Source organism: Canis aureus, chromosome 5 (assembly GCF_053574225.1).
Source record: "Canis aureus isolate CA01 chromosome 5, VMU_Caureus_v.1.0, whole genome shotgun sequence".
In the NCBI taxonomy this organism is placed as follows: domain Eukaryota; kingdom Metazoa; phylum Chordata; class Mammalia; order Carnivora; family Canidae; genus Canis; species Canis aureus.
In genome coordinates, this window is record NC_135615.1 from 32,885,486 (window position 1) to 32,908,579 (window position 23,094).

The following is a 23,094-nucleotide window of genomic DNA, read 5'->3' on the forward strand; positions in this document are numbered from 1 at the left end:
TTGGAAGTAAAAGTGTTGATTTAGTGGTGATTTTAGTGATTGGAAAAAATTTACGAGGAGCAACAGTTTCCCTTTTTCTCTCCCTGCCCCCTCTTTTAAATGAAGCATCACTGATACATTTGAAGCCTTCACGTTAAACCTCCTGTCTTCGCTCTTGATCAGTGGACCCAACTCCCCTTTCTATAAAGCATTGATTGAATCTGGACTTGGTACAGACTTTTCTCCTGATGTTGGGTAAGTTTCATTATCAGATCAGGTCAGTGGTATTTGCACTTGGGGCCAGTTTGGACATTTGACAGTGTCTGGACAAGTGTTTGGTTGTCACAGCTGGGGAGGGTTATTAACATCAGGTGAGTGGGGTTAGGAACAGAGTATGCACAACATCCTACAGTCACAGAGTGGTTCCCTGCTCCCCAGCACCGAACAGTGCATGAGATGACAGATCCAGTACAGCTGTCTTCTGTCCCCTGAAGGGGACATTTGGGGGCGGGGGGGGGGGGGTGATAGCTTGTCCAAGATCTCAGAGTGGTGTACTGCGGCCTTCTTTAAAAGCCAGGTTGTTAAATATTCTTTCAAATCTTAAGATTTTGTAAAGCTCAGCAGTGTTATTTCCAGATTTAACTTAGCATAACTCTGAAGGTTAAATTGCGGTGAATTTTAGAAATATAAATGTGGACACGAATGCACGTATGACCAGTTATATCTGAGGAGCAGGTATCTGAAGATCCTGCTTCAATTGGCTTTTTAGTGGAAAACTTGGGAGGTTTAAGTGTCCATAGCTCTCTTCTCTAGAGTGTTGGATCTTTAAGTGAAGCGTGTTGTGATGATCAAAGCCATCGGAATTCTGCTGTGTTACTGACTTGTATGTTGCAGGTACAACGGCTACACGCGGGAGGCCTACTTCAGTGTGGGCTTGCAGGGGATCTCGGAGCAGGACACCCAGTCTGTGCGGGACATCATTGACAGGACGATCGAGGAAGTCATCGAGTGCGTGTGGCTGGTGCTCACATTCCTGACACTGTCCAGTGAGGGAGCTCACCTCCCTCCATGTTTTACTCTCTTTACCTCCTAAAACGTGTTCATTCACTCCAAGGTGTTTAAAGATGATCTCTGCTGCTTTGGTGTATTGGTTCCTTTTTAACATCCCCATTCTCTGTTTCTGTAGGAAAGGATTCAAAGAGGACCAAATTGAGGCTCTCCTTCATAAAATTGAAATACAAATGAAGCATCAGTCTGTCAGCTTTGGCCTCACCCTGACGTCTGTGCGTAATTTCTCTTTTACCTCCTTACATTTGTGTTTTCTTTGTTTTTACTGTTGTGACCAGTGGGTACTTGATGGCACTGAAAACACAGGTAGCAGCTACTCACAGCGCCTTTCATTGGAACCTTGAAAATTGTGCTATTTGGGGTCTGATATAAACTTAATTTAGTTTTATAAACATGTCTTTTTACCAGCCTAATTGGCTTTCTGATATCTTATTTTTCTTTTTAAGAATCATTTGTTTTAGAGAGAGAAAGAGCATGCTTGGGGTGGAGGGCCAGAGAAAGAATCCTAAGCAGGTTCCACACTGAGTGTGGAGCCCACCACAGGGCTCAACCTCAAGACCCCAAGATCATGACCCGAGTAGAAACCAAGGTCGGACACTCAACTGAGACACCTAAGCTCCCCTTATATCTTCTATTTTTATTTTATTTTTTTTTTTTAATTTTTTTTTTATTTATTTATGATAGTCACAGAGAGAGAGAGAGAGAGGCAGAGACACAGGCAGAGGGAGAAGCAGGCTCCATGCACCGGAAGCCTGACATGGGACTCGATCCTGGATCTCCAGGATCGCGCCCTGGGCCAAAGGCAGGCGCCAAACCGCTGCGCCACCCAGGGATCCCTATCTTCTATTTTTATATAGGACAGATTCACATGGAGTATATACAGGTAGAGATTCATTACTGTAGGTCTGTTGGTAATTATATTTCCTAAAAGTAATTTTAATACCTGTGCTTTACTTTACTAGAGAAAAGACAGATTTAAAAATTGCCTAGCCAAGGAATGACTTAATTTTGGTTATAATCAAATTTTGAATACAGAAACCGAGATGATAATAAAATGTCACATTTGGTATTGAGTGAGCTGACTAGAGTTCGTCGTGTAATGTGCATGTGGATTGGATGTTCTTGGTTGCAGTACATTGCCTCCTGCTGGAATCACGACGGGGACCCTGTGCAGCTCCTGAAGCTGGGGAGTCAGGTGGCTCGATTCAGGCAGTGCCTCAAGGAAAATCCACAGTTTTTGCAAGAAAAAGTAAAACAGTATTTTAAGGTAAGGAAATTGGAGAATTTATGTGAATACATGACATAATTTCTTAATTATTAATTAATGCTCCTATTAACAAGTTTAGTTTTGATTCTGACACAAGTTGGCTTTTTATATGAACACATGAGTGTTTTTTGTATGTGAGTGTATGTATACATGTGTATAAACAAAAACATCTGTAGGCATTTCTGTTCTGCTTTGTTGAAAGAAAGATTGTATTACTCCTCAGTTTTGGGGAAGGTTTTGATAAGAGTTGTTCAATTGTCATTAAAAGTTTGGTGGACTTGACCTATGAAGAAATACAATTCTGGGATTTCTTCATCAGGAGTGGTTGTGTGTGTGTGTGTGTGTGTGTGTGTGTGTGTTTTCATTACTGTTTCAGTGCCTTCGTGAGTTACTGATCTATTCAGAGTTTTCTCTCTTCACACTTCAGTCTTGGAAGGTGATGTGGGTTTCGGGGTCTGTTCATCTAGGCGTCTGGTTCATGCCCGTAGATTGCTGTACTGCTGGTGCTGCCGGGCTTGTTTTCTTAGTGTATCTGAAGGGTTGGCACTTTTGTCAAATGTCTGAAAAAAAATCTTCTCTGTGATAGGAGTTTCATTGTTTCCTGTGTTCTGCTACCGTAGGTCTGGCTGGATCTCACTTTTCTATTTACTGAGGATATGGAGATAGTTTAAAAACTCATTGGTCTTTGTTTTTAACGTATGTGTGAATTGGGTACGTGTCCCTCTTACCACTGATTCTGTGGGGTCCTGTAGTTCTCTGTGTTCTGCTTATGGTTTCATTTGTTTCAAGGTATTTTCCAAGGTCCCTTATTGACTCTTTAATCTACTGGTTGTTTAGGGATGTCTTGTGTAAATTCCATATACTTGTGGATTTTCCAGTTTTCTTTGTACAGGCATTCCTTGGAGAGAGCGCATGTGTGGTTCACACCATCGCAGTAAAGCAAATAGAGTTGAGTGAATGTTTTGGTTTACCAGTGTACGTAAAAGTTAGGTTTACACTACCCTGCAGTCTGCTAAGCGTGCAATAGCATTATGTTTAAAAATAACTACATTCACATCTTAGGTAAAAAATACTGCTAAAAAATGCCAGTTATCTGAACTTTCAGTAAGTCGTAATCTTTGCTGGTGGGGAATGGTGATGGCTGCTGAAGGTGGGGGTGACTGGCATTCCATAAAATAAGACACTGATGAAGTTTGTCACAATGACAGACCCTTCCTTTCATAAAAAAATTTCTCTGTAGCAGGTGCTGTTTGAAAGCAGCATTCTACCCATGGTACAACTTCTTTCAGAATTGGAGTCAGTCCTCTCAAACCCTGCCACTGCTTTATCGACTGAGTTCATGTAATATCCCAAAATTTTTTATTTATTTATTTTAAAGAGAGAGCCATGCGCACAAGAGAGTGAGCAGGAGGGAGGGGCAGAGGGAAAGGGAGAGAGAAGATCCCAAGCACACTCCACACTGAGCATGGAGCCTAACATGTTGGGTCCTCTTTGATATTTCTTATAGGATGAGTTTAGTGGTCATGAATGAACTCTTACAGTTTTGTTTGCCTGAGAAACTCGTATTGTCTTCTATTCTTAATGATAGCTATGCTGGATAGTGTATTCCTGGCTGCACATTTTCCCCTTTCAGCACTTTGAATATGTCATGCTACTCCCCTCAGGCTTGGTCCTGCTAAAAAATTCACTCGTAGCCTTAGTGTTTGTTCCCTATGTAATGTCTTCTTTTCTCTTCCTGCTTTTTTTTTTTCTTATCAGTACTACCATTTTAATTACTGTTTGTCTTGGTGTGGACCTCCTTAGGTTGAATATTTGGGGCCACCTCTGTGGCTCCTGGATCTGTCATCTGTTTCTTTCCCCAGGTTAAGGGAGTTTTCAGCTATGAGTTTTTCAAATAAATATTCTGTTTCCTTTTCTGTCTCTCATTTTGTAACACGAATGTTATTCTGCTTGATGGGAGGCACTGAGTTCTTGAAGACTGTTCTCAAATTTGCATAGTTTTTCTTTTTCCTCTCGTGTGTTCATCTTGATTCCTTTTCATTATTTTGTCTTCCAGGTTACTAATTTGTTTCTGTACTACTTCTAGCCTATTCATTCCATCAGTTGTATTTTTTTTTTAATTTATTGTGTTCTTCATCTCTGATTCTTTTCATCTCTCTGTTAAGGGTCTCACTGAGGTCCTCTACTCTTTTTCAAGTCCAGTGAGTATTTTTGTGATCGTTACTTTAAATTCTCAACCAGGCATACTACTTAAACCTTATTACTTAGTCTCTCACTGTGGTTTGGTCTTTTCCTTTCATTTGGGACTTATTCCTCCATCTCCTCATTTTGTCAACTCTGTGTCTGTGTCCATGTGTTAGGGAAGTCAGCTATCTCTCTTGCTCTTAACGGTAGTGACCTTAGGAAGAAGAGATCTTGAAGTGCCCTGCAGTGCACTGTGCCCTGTTCCCTGTGCCTGGAACTTCAGGGAGTGTCTCCTATGGGTGCTGCGTATGCCTTGCTGTTGTGTCCTGGCTTCTTTTTCCTTCAGTTTTCTCTCCAGGCTCTCTTTGTTTGTTGTGGACAGTATTTGTTTCCCAGCAGGAGTGGGGCACATTTTAACAAAGTGTCCAGTGGTCTGCTTGTGAAGTGATCTTGCCCCCACTGCCGCCAGAACTGAGTTTCCCTCAAAACGCATGGGTCAGAGATGTGGTATTGGCAGGGTTTGTAGCAGTCTTCATGGGGAGAGGCCCACAGTGCCACGACTGAGTGCTACTGGTAGTGACAGATCCGCTGAAGCATAGAGGAAGTGTGGCTTGGTGCCAGTTAAGTGAGGAGTGTCAGTGTAGTTCTGGATCCCACAGATGACCATTGTTTAATGCTGGGGGTAGGAGAGGAAAGTGATGCCTATCAGCTCCCTTGTTCCTGCAGGGGTCTCCCCTTGATCCCTATCTCTCGGCCACACTCTTAAGATGAGCAAATCACTCTGCCCCTGACGGTTCTGAAACTGCTGGTTCCATGCTAGATCTGCAAGGCTGTTTGGTGTGCTGTCTCTTTAAGGGTGGAATACTGCTTCCTAACACCCTCTGATGCCAATGTTTTAGATTCCAGATTCTGTGTCCCATTGGGTGTAAGAACTCATGACATTCGGCCTCTCTCATTTCCAAAAGCATATGTTACAGGGATTCATTCTCCCTATTGGTGAGCTCCCCAGTGTGAGAGTCTTTCACCATTCTCTGCATCACCTGCCTCCTCCCTGCTGTGGACAAACCATGGTTTGTTTCTCTCCCAAACTGCATCTTTGCCCTTCTGACCTTCTCTTACATGGCCTCTTCTCTACCTGGAGAAGTTTTACTTCTTCCTTACCAATTTAGATGTCTTTTTATTTCTTGTCTGATGGCTACAGCTACAATTTCCAGAACTGTGTTGAATAAAAGTGGTGAGAATGGACTCCTTGTCTCATTCTTGATTTTAGAGCAAAAGCGCTCAGAGTTTCTCCATTCAGTATGATGTCAGCTATTGGTTTGCCAGATGTGGCCCTTATTCTGTTCAGGTATATTCCCTTTAATCCCATTTTGTTGAGAGTTTTTATCACAAACGATGTTAAGCTTTATCAAATGCTTTTCTGTACCTATTGGCAAATGATCGTTTTTATTTTTATTTTTTTAAAGATTTAATTTATTCATGAGAGACAGAGAGAGGCAGAGACATAGGTAGAGGAAGAAGCAGGCTTCTTGCAGGGAGCCCATTGCAAGACTCTATCCCAGGACCCCAGGATCACAACCAAAGCCGAAGGCAGATGCCCAGCCACTGAGCCACCCAGAGCCCCAGCAAATGATCGCTTTAATGTTATTGCTGAATGTGGTTTGCTGATAATGTGTTGAGGATTTTTGCATCTTGTTTTATCAGAAATACCAGCCTGTCATTTTCTTTTTTTGTAGTGTCTTCAGCTTTGGTACCAGGGTAATGCCGACCTCATAGAATATATTTGGAAGCTTTCCTTCCTTTCTGTTTTATTAGAATAGTTTGAGGAACTTAGGTATTAACTCTTTAAATGTTTGGTAGAATTCACCTAAGAAGCCATCGGTACCTTGACTTTGTTTGAGAATACAAGAACAATCACCTAAATGCGTGGATATTTGGGCTGTTTTCTTGATGAATTCCTTTAGGATTTGCTCATTTATTTGCATTTGCTTCGGGGCATTTGTACTTGGTGTGTATGCCCTGGTAGATTGTCATGAATGTAGTAGCACCTCCAAGGCTTTACCACAGAGATTAGACTGGTTCTGTATGAATGGCAGCTCTGTTGTGCTGTGTGCCATTTTGGCTTAGGTTTGGCACTTGACCTGCCATCTGTCTGTTCCTCAAAGTTACTTGGCATTAAGTTTATGCTGTAGTCTGGTTCTCTTTCCTCCCTGTAATATTGCAAATAGATGAGCTCTGTGTATGTGTTGAAGAAAGAAGCACATTAAATCACCTAATACTTTTACATTAAATGGATGTCTAGTTCATTCTCTTGATTTACAAAATGCTGAATAAAGAATTTAGTTCTAACTTTTTGAGAGGTTAAAACTAAAGAAGATTCAATAAAAATTACATTATTTTATTCTGTTATTTTCAATTTAGAGTGAAAGATTTATAAAGAAAATGTTGAATGTTGATACTTTTGGGGTTTAGACATAGTACCATAAGAGTAAGCATCCCAATAGTGAGAACTCCAGCATGTGTGACTGACATGTTACTTTGTGATGAGCGTGGTGGCTGGAGTGTCCCATACCTCCTGAGATTTCTGCAGGACGGCCTTTGAGGGATGGATGCTCTGTTGTCCTCACTATTCAAAACAGGTGGGCACATCCTGCCCCAGCATGTGGCGCTGGAAACTGGTCAGCATGTTGGGCTCCAGTGAGATCTTGTTTCAGTTTGGCCTTTGTTGCTGTGTCTGTTGCAGAATAATCCGCACAAGCTGACTTTGTCAATGACACCCGATGACAAGTATCCGGAGAAACAAGCACAGATGGAGACAGAAAAACTAAAGCAGAAGGTCAACTCTCTTTCCCCGAAGGACAAGCAGCAGATCTATGAGAAAGGTAGATGTTTTCATCCTAACTCCTAGCCTTCAGCCAAACCCAGTGAACTTTGTAAAGGGAATGTACAGTTGGATGCAAGTATCATTTCCACTAACAGACATTTATTGGGCACTGACAAAGGTCAGTGCTGGGTGTGATGGCTTCAGTGCCAGGGTTTGCCTTTATTCTCAGGAGATTCATCCTCTAGTTCAGCAGGAAAGACAGAAGTTGTAGGAAGGAGGCCTTACATTTTACAGATTTTATAAGTACTTGGTACTTACCAGGGGCTGTAATATACCACTAAAATCTGTTATGTTGCAGTCTGTAGTTATAGTTAATCACCAAGTGAGCACTGCAGACTGTATGATTTTGAGCTTGGAAGAAGTGAATCTCACTAGGGGTGGTGGAAGGGGAACTAGGGGTGGTGGAAGGGGAGGAAGGCGGGGGGTAGGCGTGAATGGGTGACGGGCACTGAGGGGGGCACTTGACGGGATGAGCACTGGGTGTTATTCTGTATGTTGGCAAATTGAACACCAATAAAAAATAAATTTATTATTTTAAAAAAGTAACAGAAAAAATAAAAAGAAGAAGTGAATCTCGGTGAGGGATGAAGGCCTTATCATGAGGTCCCGCCCGTGTCTGTGTGGTGCAGGTGTGGGTGAAGACAGAGTCAGCTACATGATTTCTTACTGTCTAAACACACACTTAATGTTAGGCCCAGTGGTCTGCTCCAGAGTATTTGCCCAAAAGAAATGAAAGTGTATGTCCACACAAACTTCAGGGGAGCTATATTTCCATCAACATGGTATATCTGTACTGGGAAATACGGCTCAGCCACACAAAGAGGAGCAAAATCCTGGTACACTCAATAGTGAGGAATCTCTAGAGCATTGTGCTGGGGAGTTAGCAGGCACAAAAATACCTACTCAGTCCATTTACATGAAATTGTAGAAGTGGTAAAACCATCCTAACAGAAGCAAGTGAGGGCAGGGGGTCACCTGCAGGGAGCCAGGAGGGAACTTTCTGGGGAATAGAAATGTTCTGTCTTCACGTGATGATTACATTACTTTATGCATTTGTCAGAATTCATTGAATTATCTTTACAACTGTGGATTTTGTCATATGTAAATTCTATATTAACAGAGTCTACCAAAATAGGTATACAGAACGTACAGACACCGCCTACCTCTCCAGAGTGGTAGTTGGCTGGGATTATGTGAGGGATGGTATTGTTGGCTTTCGATAGGAAGTGAGTAATGCTAGATTTCATGATTTAATCTCATCAAGGCAGAGTTAATTTCAGCATGTAACCTCTCCCTCTGTCTCAGAGTTCTTGTTTTGACATACAGCTATTCATACATTTAATAGCTAATTGTGAGTAATATAACAATCACTTTTGTTGCATGTGTGCCAGTTGACAAATGCCAACTTGCTTTTTTAAATTGAGATATTGATTGCTTCTTGGCCTTTGGTTAAGATCAACTGTAGTACTGTTCTGATACATTTAACACATGATGATGCATTTCTATTCGGGCACGATCTATTAAGTGGATTTAAGTAAATAAGTAGAGATGTAAGTGGTACATTATGAGTTTCAAGAGTGTAGCACCATGAATGGCTATTTGTGCAGATTGCTCAGTGATCACAATGCACCTCGTTGACATCTGTCACCACACAGTTGGAATTTATTTTCTTGTGTTGGGAACTCATGAGATCTACTCTTAGCAACTTTCAGATATGCAACACGGCACTATTACCCAGAGTCACCAATGCTGTGCATTGCATCCCATGACTTATATCTGTAAGTTTGTACCTTTTGACCCCCTTCATCCATTCCTCTCACCCCAGCCCCCAACCTCTGGCACCCACCAATCTGTTGTCCATGTCTGTGAGCTTGGTGTTTGTTTTTTCGGGTGCCATTTATGAGTGGGCTCATAGAGTATTTGTTTTTCTCTGACTTCTTTTACTTAGTGTAATGACCTCTGTATTGCCATAAATGACAAGATTTCATTGCTTTTCTATAGCTGGATAATAATCCATTGTGTATATACCACATCTGTATCCATCGGTACATCCACATGTACTCATGTTTTGGCTTTTGTGAACAACACTGGAATGAACATGGGGGTACAGATACCTTTTCAAGTTAGAGTTTTTGTTTTCTTTGGGTAAATGCCCAGAAGCAGAATTGCTGGATAATGTAGTGGTTCTGTGTTTGATTGAACAGCTTCCATACTGTTCTCCACAGTGGCTGCAGTTTGCATTCCCACCAACAGTGCCCAAGGGCTACCCCCCTTTCTCTGCATCCTTGCCAACACTTATTTCTTGTCTTTATGACTTTAACCATTCTGATGGGTGTGAGGTGAGACCTCATCATGGTTTTGATTTGCATTTCCCTATGTTGATTGTTATGGAGCACTTCATATTCTTGTTGGCCATCTGTATGTCTTCTCTAGGAAAGTGACTGTTCAAGTCCTCTGCCCATTTGTAACGTTTTGGTGTTGAACTGTGTAAGTTCTGTTACATCTTTGGGTATTAGCCCTTTACAGATGAGGCTGGCCGTATTTTCTCCCATTCCATAGATCGCCTTTCATTTTGTTGATGGTTCCCTTTGCTGTGCAGAAACTTTAGTTTGATGAAGTCCCACCCATTTTCCATTTTTGATGAAAGCCCTTTGTAGCACAGAACATAATTCCAGGTCTAAGCAACAGAACGTACATTCTCTGAGTTATCAGGTTGTTGGCATGGCCACAGAGGTATGCTCTTGTCCACACCCAACATGTGAGTGGATGGAGGCTCATTTTACAAAAGCATGTTACTTTACAGATTACCACAGAGTTCCATTAAGTAGGAGATAGTGCTAGTGCATGTAAGGGGGTATTGCAGGTCAGTAAGTCTTAAATGAGGACTTTAGTGTGAGCAATCTGTGAATCAAAGTTTAATCTGTAGCTGACCACCAATGAACATAGTGAGCATGGGAAGTTAATTAACTTTAAACCATCCTCCAGTTTGGGCCATCTCTGTATAATGGGTCACATGCTGTTGTGAAGGGCTGTAGCCTCTGCCATGGGGAGCGTGTTGCTGGCCGAGGAGAAGCTGCTGGTAGAGATCGCTGTGTGCCTACAGGTGCTTTGGGAAAGGAGCAGCAGGTGTCAGGGTGTGGCTGCCGACAGGATGAGGGGTGGGCCCTCCAGCTACTCCCCAGACTAGGTGAGGGGAGAGGCAGGAAGCAGGCTTTCAGGTCCAGCACACAGGCCCAGGGGTGCAAGGGGCAGGAGGGGCAGGGTCAGCCTAGTTGGTCGACGGAACAGACTGGTGAGGGCGGGCCTGGGAATTCTGTGGGAATTTGCAGGAAGCCTGCGCCTTAGTGCCTCCTGCAGCGAGTGCTGTGTGCCAGCCCCAAGAGGCCAGGTCCCTGTGTCCGGCCACCCTGAAGGCCCCTGGAGGTGATAGGTGCTGGGGACCGCAGGGGGCCAGACATGGAGGCAGCTCAGCCCAGCTCTTCACACTGTCGTGGGAAATGAACTTTTGTTTGACAGAACTTCACTGGAGTCTTTGCTAATGTACCATCCAGCGCTGTTGTCAGCGCATGTGCTGAGCCTTGGTTCTCTCCCTGATGGGCTGGGCCGTTGTATCTCCAGGAAGGAGGGGTCTCCCCCTCTCCCCAGATCCGTGAGGGCTCAGGCCCAGAAGGAGGTATGCTTGAATTCGTAATTTGTGAAATTTATGTGATTACAAGCATGGTGCTGAAATTAGTGCAGATGAAATAAGAAGAGACAAGTTCAAAAGTTGGAGCTTCACGCCAGTGAGAAATGGGTTGAAAACTCTGGCCCACCACCACCCTCCTCCCCGTGAAGTGGTTCCCTTAAGTGACTGAGAGGAGGAGAGTTCAGAAAGCACGGTCTCCTGAGCAGGTTACTGGGCCTTGGAATGGGCTTGCTGGGAAACATGGGAACTGTAAAACCACAGGGCTGGTGGTGCGGCCAGGCTGACTGTCAGGATGAAAGGCAGCAGCAGGGACAGACAGACAGACGGACAGCGTCAGACCTCCCAGTGGCCGTCCTGAGCGTTCATCACCTCGCTTTGTTCTAGGCTTAGAACTACAGGATCAGCAGAGTAGACTTCAGGATGCCTCGTGTCTGCCAGCACTGAAGGTGTCGGACATCGAGCCCACCATGTCATTCACGGAGTTGGAGGTGGCCCTGGCAGGTCAGTCCCTGGGCATGGTGTGTCTGCAGGAGGTGCCACATGTGAATGATTCCCATGAAACGTCCAACCGCCCTCTTGATAGGCTTACTCTTCACGGTTCGTGTAGGTGGGATTTCCCGCGCGGTGACAGTAGACTTCCCTACTCAGGGACATTCCTCGCAGTGGGCTCACAGGGTGCTGCTTCCACAGTCCCACGAGGCTCCTGATCACCCGGTGGCTGTACTGAGCACAGCCCGAGGGCCGCCGGCACCCTCTGTGCCCCTGGTCCAGCCTCACCCCGTCAGGAGAGGCGGCAAGCCACGCAGGGAGCCCGAGCACACAGCAGGGCCGCGGCGTGGTCTCCTGCCAGCTCCTTCCGGCCCACCCTGCATCGCTGCTCGTGGGGAGGCGTGTGAGACATGCTGCGGCAGCAGCACACTGTTGGGTGCCGGTGGCCGTCTTGGGCATGCTGTGCCCAAGGAGTCCTGACGCCCTGCTGCACTCCCACCAGGGCCATCCCACTGGTTCACAGGGCTCCTCCGTTCACCACGCTGATGCATGAATGTGCATGCACGAATGAGATCTTTGTTTCTGGGTGAACAGAAACAGGACGCTCAGGACGGCCACTGGGACTGTTTCTGCAAAGTGGGGTTACTAACGAGTTTGAGTTTCCCCTAGCTATGGTTTATCAGTGAGGTTCATTAAGTGTTCATTAAAAGAATTAGTGAAGGTAGACCACGGGTTGTCCATAAATGCCCTGCACCCACCGCTGCTGTAAGAAATTGAGCCCGCAACACCTGCCCCCGAGGACCTTGGGACTCCAGAGGTCATGGGGGCCACGGTGGGTCCTCAGACCCCGGGTTTGGGGGTGGCATTTGGGAGGGGTGAGAGAGTGGGAGCTGTCAGCCCACCGTGACAGCATGGAGGGCTGCAGGTGGGCACAGGCAGTGTCCGGCCTGCCCAAGCACCAGGGCAGCTCCAGAGCCTGAAGAGCGCTCCTTGCCCAGCCCTCTCAGAGGCATGGGTTGTTTAGTGGTCACCAGGAATGGGCAGTAGTCTTTGCTGATGGAAATTTTAAATACCCTTGAAAAGCACCAGCATTTTAAAAATACTCAACAATGATCATGCGATTCAAAAGTCTGCCTTTTGTCTCTGCAGCTGGCGAGACCCCCGTGCAGTACTGTGCCCAGCCCACCAACGGCGTGGTGTACTTCAGAGCATTCGCCAGCCTGCACACCCTCCCCAACGAGCTCCGGCCCTACGTGCCGCTCTTCTGCAGCGTCCTCACCAAGTAAGGGGACACACGTGTTGGTGCAGTCAGCACGTCTTCATGTATTTTGTTACTGAATTTTTCTGTATAGGTATTTATTTTGCTTTGGTGCATCAGCAGTCACTTTTCAGCATATGTCAATTTTGAAAACCCATAGTGTTATTAAAGTGTGAGTAAAATGTGATATATTTGTTGAGAAGTCGTTCTACAAAAGCTGTATTTTCTTACTAAAATGTAAGGACTTAAAGTATTTATAAGCCCAGAGTACATGGTGATACTTAGACATATCTATGTCAACAACTTAGTTCCTTTTAAAATGGTGAGAAGAATGATTGTTGCATCATCAGCATATGTAAGTCAACAAGTGTGCCACATAGGCACGGGGTGACCTTGAGAGGCCAAGGCACGTGCCCCCCTCCGTGGAGCCAACTAGCTGCTGTTACTCTAGGAAGCTATTGTCTGCATCCGTGTGGGAACACGGGGGACCCAGGTGCCAGGACAGCACGGCAGGGGGACTCTAGCAAGTGGGCCAGCCGCCCCGAGCCCCCCGTGTGCTCAGCCTTCTCCGAGAGGGAGCCCGAGGATGTGGGTTCTGTGTGAAGACCCCTCCAGCCATTTCCACGTTCTCCTCCCCCAGGCCTCCTGCTGCTCGTCCTTCGGCGGCACGGCCATTCCAGGGAGACCTCATGAGTGGCGCTGTGGCCTGAGTTATTACCCAGGGAATAGGATGTTGTTCCAGAAAGCATCATCCACCTGAGAGGACTTCTGCTATTCCTGAAACTCAGGAAGGCTTGCTCTCCAGATGTCCTTTCTGACCTGAGCATTTGGGCAGGGGAAGTCTGTGCCAGGATGTCATAGAGAAAGGAAAACGTAGCGACCACCAGAAGCCCCAGAAAGCTTGGTGCTGCCGCAGTGGAGCTTAGTGTCCCGTTAGCGCTGGGCAGCTGCTGTGTCCGCCTGGAACGAGGCGCACGGTGGGATGCATAGCTGTGCTCTAGTGTTGCTGAGGTGTGAGGGCGGGGCTGCAGAGGGTGCGGCCCGGCCGACCCGTAGGCGGCTCACGGCTGATGGGGACGCGGCCAAGGCCGTGCTGGCAGCTGGGGGAACCGTGCTTTGCTGTCGACAGGCTGGGCTGCGGCCTTCTGGACTACAGGGAGCAAGCGCAGCAGATCGAGCTGAAAACGGGGGGGATGACCGTGTCGCCCCACGTGCTGCCCGACGACGTGCATCTGGACACGTACGAGCAGGTAGCGTGGTGCTTCTGTATCCCAGGGCGCTCCACGGGGGTTCTCCAGCACCTTTTTTCCCCTCTTAAATAACTTTTCTTTCTTTCATGATTCAGGGTGTGCTTTTCTCATCTTTCTGCCTTGATAGGAACCTTCCGGACATGATGCACCTATGGAGTGAAATATTCAACAGGTAACCATTAGTAAAGACCTAATTCTGGGGCTCAAGGGTTGTCAAAGCAGTTTCTACTCATTTCTCTGTGGTGGTTGGTTTCTGAGGTTAATTTTAGTTGTAATTCCTGAGGGTACTTAAATCATTTGGAAACTAGTTTTCCATGATATTGAAAGGTGTTATGGGCGGGTGTCGAGGAACTTAACGCCTTTTTCTTTTTACAAAGCCCGTGCTTTGAAGAAGAAGAACACTTCAGAGTGTTGGTTAAGATGTGCGCTCAAGAGCTGTCCAACGGGATCCCTGATTCAGGGCACCTGTACGCGTCCGTCAGGGCGAGCAGGACCCTGACACCCACGGGGGACCTACAGGAGACCTTCAGCGGGATGGAGCAGGTGAGGAGCCAGGTCTTCCAGAGTTGGTGACAAACTGTTTACATCCCAGAAAACCAAATTTCATAGGAAAGGTTCTTTTAATTCCCCCTCGTCGGCCCACCCGTCCCCGAGCTGAGCCGGGCAGGTGCATCCCATCCCGGCACAGTCACATTCCCGACCGGGAGGGAGGAGCACCTGTGGTGGCCGCCCCGCCCGGGGGTCCGTCTCTAGGTGTCGACTTCTCCGGCTCAGGTGAAGTTGATGAAGAGGATCGCGGAGATGACAGACCTCGGGCCGGTGCTGAGGAAGCTGCCGCACATCCAGAAACACGTGTTACACCGGGACAACATGAGGTAGCGCCTCCCCCGCCGTTCCCTGAGTGCGGTGTTCAGATTCTTCTCACTTGAAGTTGTAGTTACGTACACTCACCTTCAATCAGAGAGAGAGTCTGGGGCTTGGGGTCAGTCATGGAATTTGTTCTGGATTTCAGATGTTTCCCATCATCAAGAAACCTTTTTTTATGGGAAAAAAATATTTTAAGTTTAGTAAATGTGGAAGGTGGGAAAGCAAGCTATTGCAATCCTAGAACTGCAAAGTAGGTATTATCTTGCTAGTGTTCTATAAGCATGAGACGGGAAAGGTTAGCTTACTTTAGAGCAGAGTAAAGATGCAGAGTTTCTCGTGAGAGCAGTTACCTGATGACACGAGTCACACACAGTCGCCCTCAGGCCGGTGAGCACGAATGACATGGTAACAGGGTTGACAGTGTACTTTGAGTGTCTCACTAGCAGGGGCACAGATGTGGATTAGCTTGTAGTTCCTCATAGAGGGTCCCCCAGGGCTTCCTGGCACAGCACCTGGCTGCCACTTCTGGGCCATGGCCCCCCTGCACCCATGGGCACTCAGACCTTCTGTCTCCTCTGTAAGACACGACTTGGCAGATTTGTGCAAGAAGTGGATGATGGCTCCCGCGTGTAGTCAGCAGTAATATGATGGCACCTGCTATTAATTACAATAAATTCAAAAAAAGAAAAACAAAACAAAACAAACAAAATAATAATTAGAATAAATTCAGGAGCTACGGCCTGAAGGGAGAGACAGACGCCGTCGGTAGTCTGTACCATCCAGTAACTTGTACGTGAGAACAGTATTTGTGATTTTGTGGAATTTCCAATAGTACATTTCTGGGAGCCTGGGACGTCTTTGGCAACTGCCACTTCACTTTAAGGACCAGTTCACGTTTCAGGGTGTTGATTTCTCTCTTAGACGGTAATGTAGGTTTTCTGCCTGCAGACAGTGTGAGTCGGAAGGCACTGTGGGCAGACCTTGCCTGGGTCCTGGGCTGTCCACGGAGCTGAGCGTCGGCGGTACGCTCGTGGCGTCCGCGTGGCCGTCCCCCGGCTCTGGCCCTGACCTCACGGGAAAGCACTCTGGAGACGGCTCTGTTACGTCAGCATTGGGCTACTCTTTACTTCTAATATTTTTGAACACTATTTTTTTTTTTTTTTTTAAGATTTTATCTATTCCTGAGACACAGAGAGAGACACAGGCTCTGTGAGAGGGAGAAGCAGGCCTCATGCAGGGAGCCCAATTTGGGACTCGATCCCAGGACCCCGGGGTCACGCCCTGAGCCGAAGGCAGATGCTCCACCGCTGAGTCACCCAGGGGCCCCTTGAACATTATTTGATACAAAATGGATGTAGTAGTCACGTCCTTGTGTTCTTGTGTTACTTCTACGAAATACTGAGTGAAACAGTGTTTTATGTTTTATAGTAATGGTTTCTGACATATTTGTGAATTTTTTTTTTTTTTTTGCACAGGTGCTCCATGAATGCTACACCTCAACAGATGTCTCTGGCAGCAAAAGCAGTAGAAAAGTTCATTAGAAGCCTCAGTTGGAGTAAAAAAGAACAGGAGCCTTTGTGCCCGTATGTGGTCGAGGTGAGACCTGCTCCCTGGCCACAGCACCGTCGGCCCCTTTCATTCCCACTAGTGTCCCATCTAGGGGGTACGATGTCTGTGGTGTCCCCACGGCATGGCAGGGCGAGGTAAGAAGTGAACTCAAAGTGCCCTCGTCACTCGAGCCTTGGAGAGAACACTTCCTGCCGGGGAAGAACAGTGGATTTGAGAGCCGCACCATTGGCGTGAGAATGGCCCAGGACTGACTCGGTGTCCCGTTCCCCGCCGAGCAGGTTTAGTCTGGCTCAGCAGAACCGTCAAGGAGCTTCTCCTGGGGGAGGTGGACAGTGCAGGGGTGTTACAGAGCATTCCTGCTCCCGTGACTGTGGCAGGGCCACTGGGCCTGTCTTTCCAGTGCTGGAGCTCCCAGGAAGGGGGCATGCTCCTGCCTCTCCCTGACCATCTGGAAATCCGTACAGAAATGTCATGTGCTTAAAGCGGGGTTACTGAAAATACGTAAGCACATGTGCCCCGACACTTGTCACTGGCTATGAGTTTTCGAGACTGTATCTTATCCGTTTAAGGGGAGTTGGGATTTTTCTCATCTCTCTTGGAAACATTTTACTTTCAGAAACCTGCACCTGGTGGATCCAGTGTAAGCTCCCACGTGAGCGGCCCCCGAGTCCTAAGGAAGCTGATCACAGTAAGTTAACACGGTCCCCGTCACCTTGGAGAGAGCAGGTCCGGGCTTGTCTGCCCTGCCATCAGGCCCCTCACCCCCCGGGGTCTCTCCCCTGCGGGCAGGGCTGTAGCCCGTCCTGCACCTGTCAGGGCCCTTGGGCTCCCCGCCTCGCTGTCAGCTGGGCACCCTACACCCTCTACCTGCGCTGCTGCAGTGCATGAGGGCTCCCGTTTGGTTCATCAGAGGATGGCAGTGTAACATGTTTCTGGAGAAAAACGCAAAGATGAGGTCACCAAGTCACTTACGGGTGGAAACCATGTAGGAGGAAATGTTTCTAACCGAGAAACTACACACTATAGCCCTGGGTCAGGGTTGAGTGCTTCGTTGTCCAGAGAGCTTGTGTGGAAGGACGCGGTCACCGTGCCCTTAGCCGCGAGGGCAAGGCCAGGGGTCCTGCGGGAGGAACCCACACAGCCTGCCTGTCCTCCTCAGGACCCCACCTTCAAACCGTGCCAGATGAAGACGCACTTCCTGCTGCCCTTCCCGGTGAACTACGTGGGCGAGTGCATTAGGACGGCCCCTTTCACAGACCCGGACCACGCCAGGTGCGGGGCCAGGGGCGGGATGGCCGGGGTGGGCGTGCAGGCCCGGCCCCCACGGCTGCTGGGGGTTTCCGTGAGGATAGAATTACAGGTGGCGCTCAGCTGTTTGGCCAGTTTGTTTCCATGCTCCCAGGAGGTAAATGTGTGTCCTGAGTGCTGAGCCCTCGCACCAGGGGTATGTGCTCCCCTGTTGAACAGGCTGAGAGCACGGACATGTCCTAAGGAGGACCCTGGCAGTAGCAGTACCCGTATTTTTTCCCCTTTCTTTGCTTTTGTTAGTTTTCCAGCAGTGAACTTGTTTTCTTTCTTTGAAAATAAGTGGGAGGTCAGCCCCCAGTCCCCGCTGGAGAGGGGGGCACCCATCTGCACAGGTCTGGCACCGTGAACCCACGATAGGAGCAGTTCCCCACCCCCCGCCATCTCCGGGGGACACCTGTTGGCTCCTGCAGTTGGCGGCTGGACTGAGACCAGTCAGTGGGGAGCGAGCAGGGCCCCACTCAGTCCTGGAAGGTCCTTGCTGGAACCATCCGTCTCTTCCAGCGCATCGGCCATAGCTGCACTTGATCTGAATGTAGGACTCAGAAGTGCACTCTCGGAGTGTGTACACCTGTGGAAATCTCCTTAGGAGCTTTCCGTGTTTCAGTGGAGACACACGGCCACATCACTGGGGGATCTAAAGAAAGGATGGTTTATACATTTGCCCAAGCGATAAAATTTAGTCACCTCTTCCCTTGCTCAGAGTCTCAGTATCCCTGTGTGCTGTAGCCAGAGGAGCCCGGAAGTGTCAAGGGGCGTCCACGTCCCTCTCACCGCCTCTTCCCACAACCCTGCCTTGAAAATTCACCTCACGTTGTTCTCGTGATTGTTCTCTCTTGTTCATTAGAAAAGGGGAGACCATAGTGCATCTTGGTTTTATCCTAAGCCAGAAAGACATCAAATGCGTAACTACTTTGTTAAGTACGGTACTTCCCTGGCAGGCCTGCAGCTTTTAACGTGCTTTTTTTTTAATCATTCATTTCAGTCTTAAGATCCTTGCACGTTTGATGACTGCCAAATTCTTGCATACAGAAATCCGAGAAAAGGGTGGTGCTTACGGTGGAGGCGCCAGACTCAGCCGTGATGGGGTGTTCACACTTTACTCGTACCGGTGAGTCGGCGCCGCCCCTCCCGACTCTGGATCCCCCAGGCATCCGCAGGTCCCCCCATCTTACGTGTTGGGGTGAGTCTGTGAAGAAGCGTTTCCCCTTGTCTCGCTTCTTGGGCGCATCCCCACACCCAGCAACATCGTCTCTTTGTCAGTGTCTACGAGCAGTGGTACGTAACACGAACTTTGGCCTCAATGTTTACCTGTTACCAAACACCAAGATTTTAGTTACAGACAAGCCGAGAGCTTCACGGGCTCCTGTCGGGCCCAGTGTGGGTGCTGGGCGCTTCGTTGTCACGGCCCCTGACTCTTCTCGCCCCTTTTCTAGAAGGCTTCTAAGCATATGCCTTAGAATACCCCAGGTGCAGGATGAGGCTGCTGCCCCTGACGCAGTCTCCCTGCTTCCCCCTGGTCACGTCCTGGGACCCTTAGAGGACGCATCTGCGCCTACAGGACAGGAGCACGGCTGTGACCCTTACCTCCACGGCACCTGCAGGGGGCACATGCTGCCGTGAGCAGAACAGGAAGGAAGGGTGTCCGGGCTCGCTGGCCTGTATGTGGGGGGTTATGTGTCTATTCTGGGTGCGTCTGAAGGAAGTGAGGGGTTTTACTCTTAGCTTCTGCACGCGAGTCTCCTTCCCTGTCTACTTGACTTCCCATATCTGTGAAATCAGGTGCATTTAATCTGTGGTGAAGTAGGTCATGGGTGTCTCTGCCCTCCTAGGGATCCACGTTCAACAGAGACGCTGCAGTCTTTCTCTGAGGCTGTGGAGTGGGCTAAGGCCGGGAGGTTCACACAACAGGACATTGACGAAGCAAAGCTTTCTGTTTTCTCCGTCGTGGACGCCCCCGTGGCTCCTTCAGACAGAGGTATTTGGAATAAGCAACAAACCACCTGAGAAGTGGTGTTGCCCAAGCACCTGCCCTGAGCTCCTCTGAGCTGTGTGCCTGTCCTCAAACCCCTCCGACCCTCCTTTAGGATGCGTAGACGTCCCCCTTGAGCTTCTCAGCACCCAGGCTGGGACATCTCGTGTTGGCCACTCACAGAGTGTGGAATCCTGTCCTCTCAGAGCTTGAGTGATGGGAGGCCCAGGGGCCCCAGGAGCACCCCAGGGTGGGTGGCCCGAGTCTGGGGGAGGAAGCCACTCTGACTTGGCCTCCACACCCGAGGGGAGAGGCTGGATGAGAATGTGAAGGTCACCAGCGTGACCTCTGGGCGTGTGTCCCTCGGGCGCCCTTAGAACAGGCTTAGCTGCCCCTGCCAGCCGCTCTGAGTTTCCGTGTCCATGGTCAGGGCTGGACCACTTTCTTTGTGGCCTCTCGGATGAGATGAAGCAGGTGCACCGGGAGCAGCTCTTCGCCGTCAGCCGCGAGGGTCTCATCAACGTGAGCACCAAGTATGTACCGCGTGGCCCAGTGTTCAGGGCTCCCCTGTGGCCGCCAAGGCTCCTAATGTGGGAAACACCCTGACGTGTCCCCGCCTGCCTTCCAGGTACCTTGGCGTTGGGAAGAGCACACACGGGTTGGCTCTGCTTGGACCAGAGAACGCAGAGATCGCTAAGGACCCGTCGTGGATAGTAAGATAGCGAGCAGTTCTGACTGTACGCAGGGGTTGAGCGGCACCGGCGGGCACGTGAGGCTCCTGAAAATGAAGCCTGAGCTCATTTAGTTGGAAAGGTGAGAGAAGTTACTGGTTCCCTGCACATTTTGCTCACATCATTCTTAGAATTTTGGGTGGCCCAGTTAGACCAAGCTCTTCTGTCCTCGAAGGAAAGATCATGAAGAAATGAATTGAAATCATGTATTAAATGCTAGAGATGCACAAATTATTCTAAGAAATGGATATGTTTATTTTACCTGGAACACTTAACTTATTTTTAAAACGTAAAAATAAAAGATAACTCTGACTTGACCTACCTGTGATTTAGTCATTATTTTAAGTGACGTTTTGCTAGAGAAGTTCTTGGGGCCTTTACTGAAAAACAAACCGACTATTGATTTGTGAAACCGGTGTGGTCACACCACAGACGCTGGGGAAGTCTGTAACAGATGGGCGGCCTGAAGGATTAATAAGCACATTAAGCTTCTCCCACTGTCTTTGGGGGAGGGAGTATCCGCTGGCTCTCGTGGCCACGCCACCCTCAGGTCCCCGATGGAACTCGACTCTGCAGCTCCCTGTATGTCTCCGGCGACAGGAGAGGCAGAAACAGATGCCTAGTTCGCCAGCTCCCTGTGCCCAGGGAAGCCAGGCTCTCCGTGTCCCCCTGGCTGGGATGGCCCACGGCCCTATGGGGCCCTCCCCTGGGTCCTCCCCGACACAGCGATGAGTTTCCTCGGCAGGAGGGCCTCGGCCTCTGTGTGCAGTGAGGCTCCAAACTCACCTTGTTCTCAAAACACATCCCCAGTTCCTGTTTTTAATTCTACCCCTGGCCTCACTCAAGTTGGGTCGCCCCACCTGGCTGGTGTCCAGTGCAGGGCCCGTCTGCACACTTGACAAGTCGCACCTCTACCATGGGTCAGAGCGGAGCCTTTGTCTTTTGTGACGACTTTGTACGTGCAGAGGGCCTAGCTCACCCATCCCTGCCCATAAAACTGCTGGGAAAGCCTTGACGGTGGCTCACAGATCCCGAGGCTCTAAATCCCTATGTAAAAAAACAGAGTACCACGATTGGGGTTGTAGCTCAATGTTTAATTCTACTGGCCACGCACGTGGTAAAGCAGGACACAGTATGGAACACGGAACACAGCTCATGTTGGAGTCTCGGGGCCCGAGGGGGTGGGGGAGACAGGACGGGGGCTCCGTGACTGGGTATTCACGTCGACGATACTCGCAGAAAAGTGCCGATAAATAACTTAAGTGCTAGAAAACCAGGCAGCAAACGGAAGTCCACTGCAGTGTGGGGCGGGTGGTGTCTAGATGGCGGCGGGCTCCTCGTGGCCTCGGTGGTGCACATGCTCCAGCTGGCCGGAGTCGGAGACCTCGTAGCTAGCCTCGTACTTGGCCAGGATCTTCATTAGCGGCCGCAGCTTCAGCCACCACTGCTCTTTGGGGATCCTGTGCCTGTGGACAGGAGGAGCGGCTGTCAGGATGGCTGGCCATGGCCCAGAGCACGGCTCTGGCGTCGGGGGCGGACGCAGCGTTGGACGACGGGGCGGCTTTCCTAAGCTACGTGAGCCCACTCCGTATCTTCCCAGAGATCCCCCACCGCCCCCCCCCCCCCCCCCCCCGCTCCTAAAAGGCTTGTCTAAGTTGCTTTCCTGGAGCTACTTCCCGGAGTTGCTGGGCTCAGCAGTTAGGACCCCAACTCCAGCCGTGCGTGGGGTCCCTGCAGGGCAGGGAGGGCTCCCCTGGCGACGGCTTGTTTACTTACTCGAAGTCGGTTTCCTTCTTCAGCTCTGTCACCGGTTGGAAGAAAAGATTTCTTTTGCTTATTCCCAGCACGCAGATGGAATCATCGGTCACAAATCTTTTTCCTGTAAAAGATGGAAAAAATGTCAGAACAAATAATCGGGCCTGCCGGGCACAGGAGAGGTGAGGGAGAAACGGAGGCTTGCCGGCGGCGGGGAGCAGAGAAGAGCTGCGGCCGGAAGCCAGGCCCCACACTGCCCGGGGCCCTCAGACGAGGTGGGGGCGAGGCCCAGGGAACCGCCGCACGACTGCGCTTCCTTGGGGGCCGTGGGCACCGCTCCGGTACTGCTGAAGCCCTGGGACTACAGACAGGGCAGAGAGGAGGCGCCCGGGCCACGGCATGGCCCCTCTCGCTGCACAGTCACCCCCAGAGGGGCTGGTGACCTGCTCTTGGCGGCGCCCCCAGAGCTCAGGCCAGAACGTGCTTCCAGACGGTGAGCAGGTCTCACTGCACACGCCATGGGAGCACCCGCTTCCTCCACACAAAGCGCCAGCTCCAGTGACCTAGCACAGGAAGCCTGCGCTCCTGAGGGACATGGGGGAGGCTGCAAGGGCAGGGGAGGAGCATCCTCAGGCCAAGTAAGAACACCCAAACCTTAAGGCAGAGTCAGCTCTCCGAAAACTAAAATGAGGCTGGATCGTTTGCCTCGCTGCTTTTTAAGTCAAGGGTTGGACGTAAAACTAAACACACAGACTGGTCAGGGCAACAGCGGTGAGGTCAGGACGCGTCTGCAGTAAAGGGGGCTAAGCGTGCCACGGGAGCCAGGACATT

The 23,094-nt window shown here is 49.2% G+C and overlaps 2 protein-coding genes across 7 annotated transcripts in view; one reads left to right on the forward strand and one right to left on the reverse strand.

Annotated features, from left to right (window-relative positions):
- Positions 1-20,825, forward strand: part of PITRM1 (pitrilysin metallopeptidase 1) — a 37,191-nt gene extending 16,366 nt beyond the window's left edge. For 2 of the 3 annotated variants that reach the window (XM_077897336.1, XM_077897338.1), the window contains 18 exons: positions 106-234; positions 874-987; positions 1,166-1,262; positions 2,180-2,314; positions 7,242-7,380; positions 11,452-11,568; positions 12,706-12,838; positions 13,944-14,064; positions 14,160-14,236; positions 14,442-14,607; positions 14,818-14,939; positions 16,407-16,527; positions 17,117-17,188; positions 17,660-17,772; positions 18,791-18,916; positions 19,638-19,783; positions 20,208-20,310; positions 20,406-20,825. In XM_077897336.1, the coding sequence (XP_077753462.1) occupies positions 106-234; positions 874-987; positions 1,166-1,262; positions 2,180-2,314; positions 7,242-7,380; positions 11,452-11,568; positions 12,706-12,838; positions 13,944-14,064; positions 14,160-14,236; positions 14,442-14,607; positions 14,818-14,939; positions 16,407-16,527; positions 17,117-17,188; positions 17,660-17,772; positions 18,791-18,916; positions 19,638-19,783; positions 20,208-20,310; positions 20,406-20,499 (2,125 nt within the window). In that variant the 3' untranslated portion in view covers positions 20,500-20,825. The remainder of the gene's footprint in view (positions 1-105; positions 235-873; positions 988-1,165; positions 1,263-2,179; positions 2,315-7,241; positions 7,381-11,451; positions 11,569-12,705; positions 12,839-13,943; positions 14,065-14,159; positions 14,237-14,441; positions 14,608-14,817; positions 14,940-16,406; positions 16,528-17,116; positions 17,189-17,659; positions 17,773-18,790; positions 18,917-19,637; positions 19,784-20,207; positions 20,311-20,405) is intronic. The other variant, XM_077897337.1, reaches the window with a different exon arrangement.
- Positions 20,826-21,581: 756 nt separating this feature from the next.
- The window catches only part of PFKP (phosphofructokinase, platelet), a 43,635-nt gene continuing 42,122 nt past the window's right edge, over positions 21,582-23,094 (reverse strand). For all 4 annotated transcript variants that reach the window (XM_077897339.1, XM_077897343.1, XM_077897342.1 and 1 more), the window contains 2 exons: positions 22,285-22,387; positions 21,582-21,974 (listed from right to left, as the gene is read on the reverse strand). In XM_077897339.1, the coding sequence (XP_077753465.1) occupies positions 21,827-21,974; positions 22,285-22,387 (251 nt within the window). In that variant the 3' untranslated portion in view covers positions 21,582-21,826. The remainder of the gene's footprint in view (positions 21,975-22,284; positions 22,388-23,094) is intronic.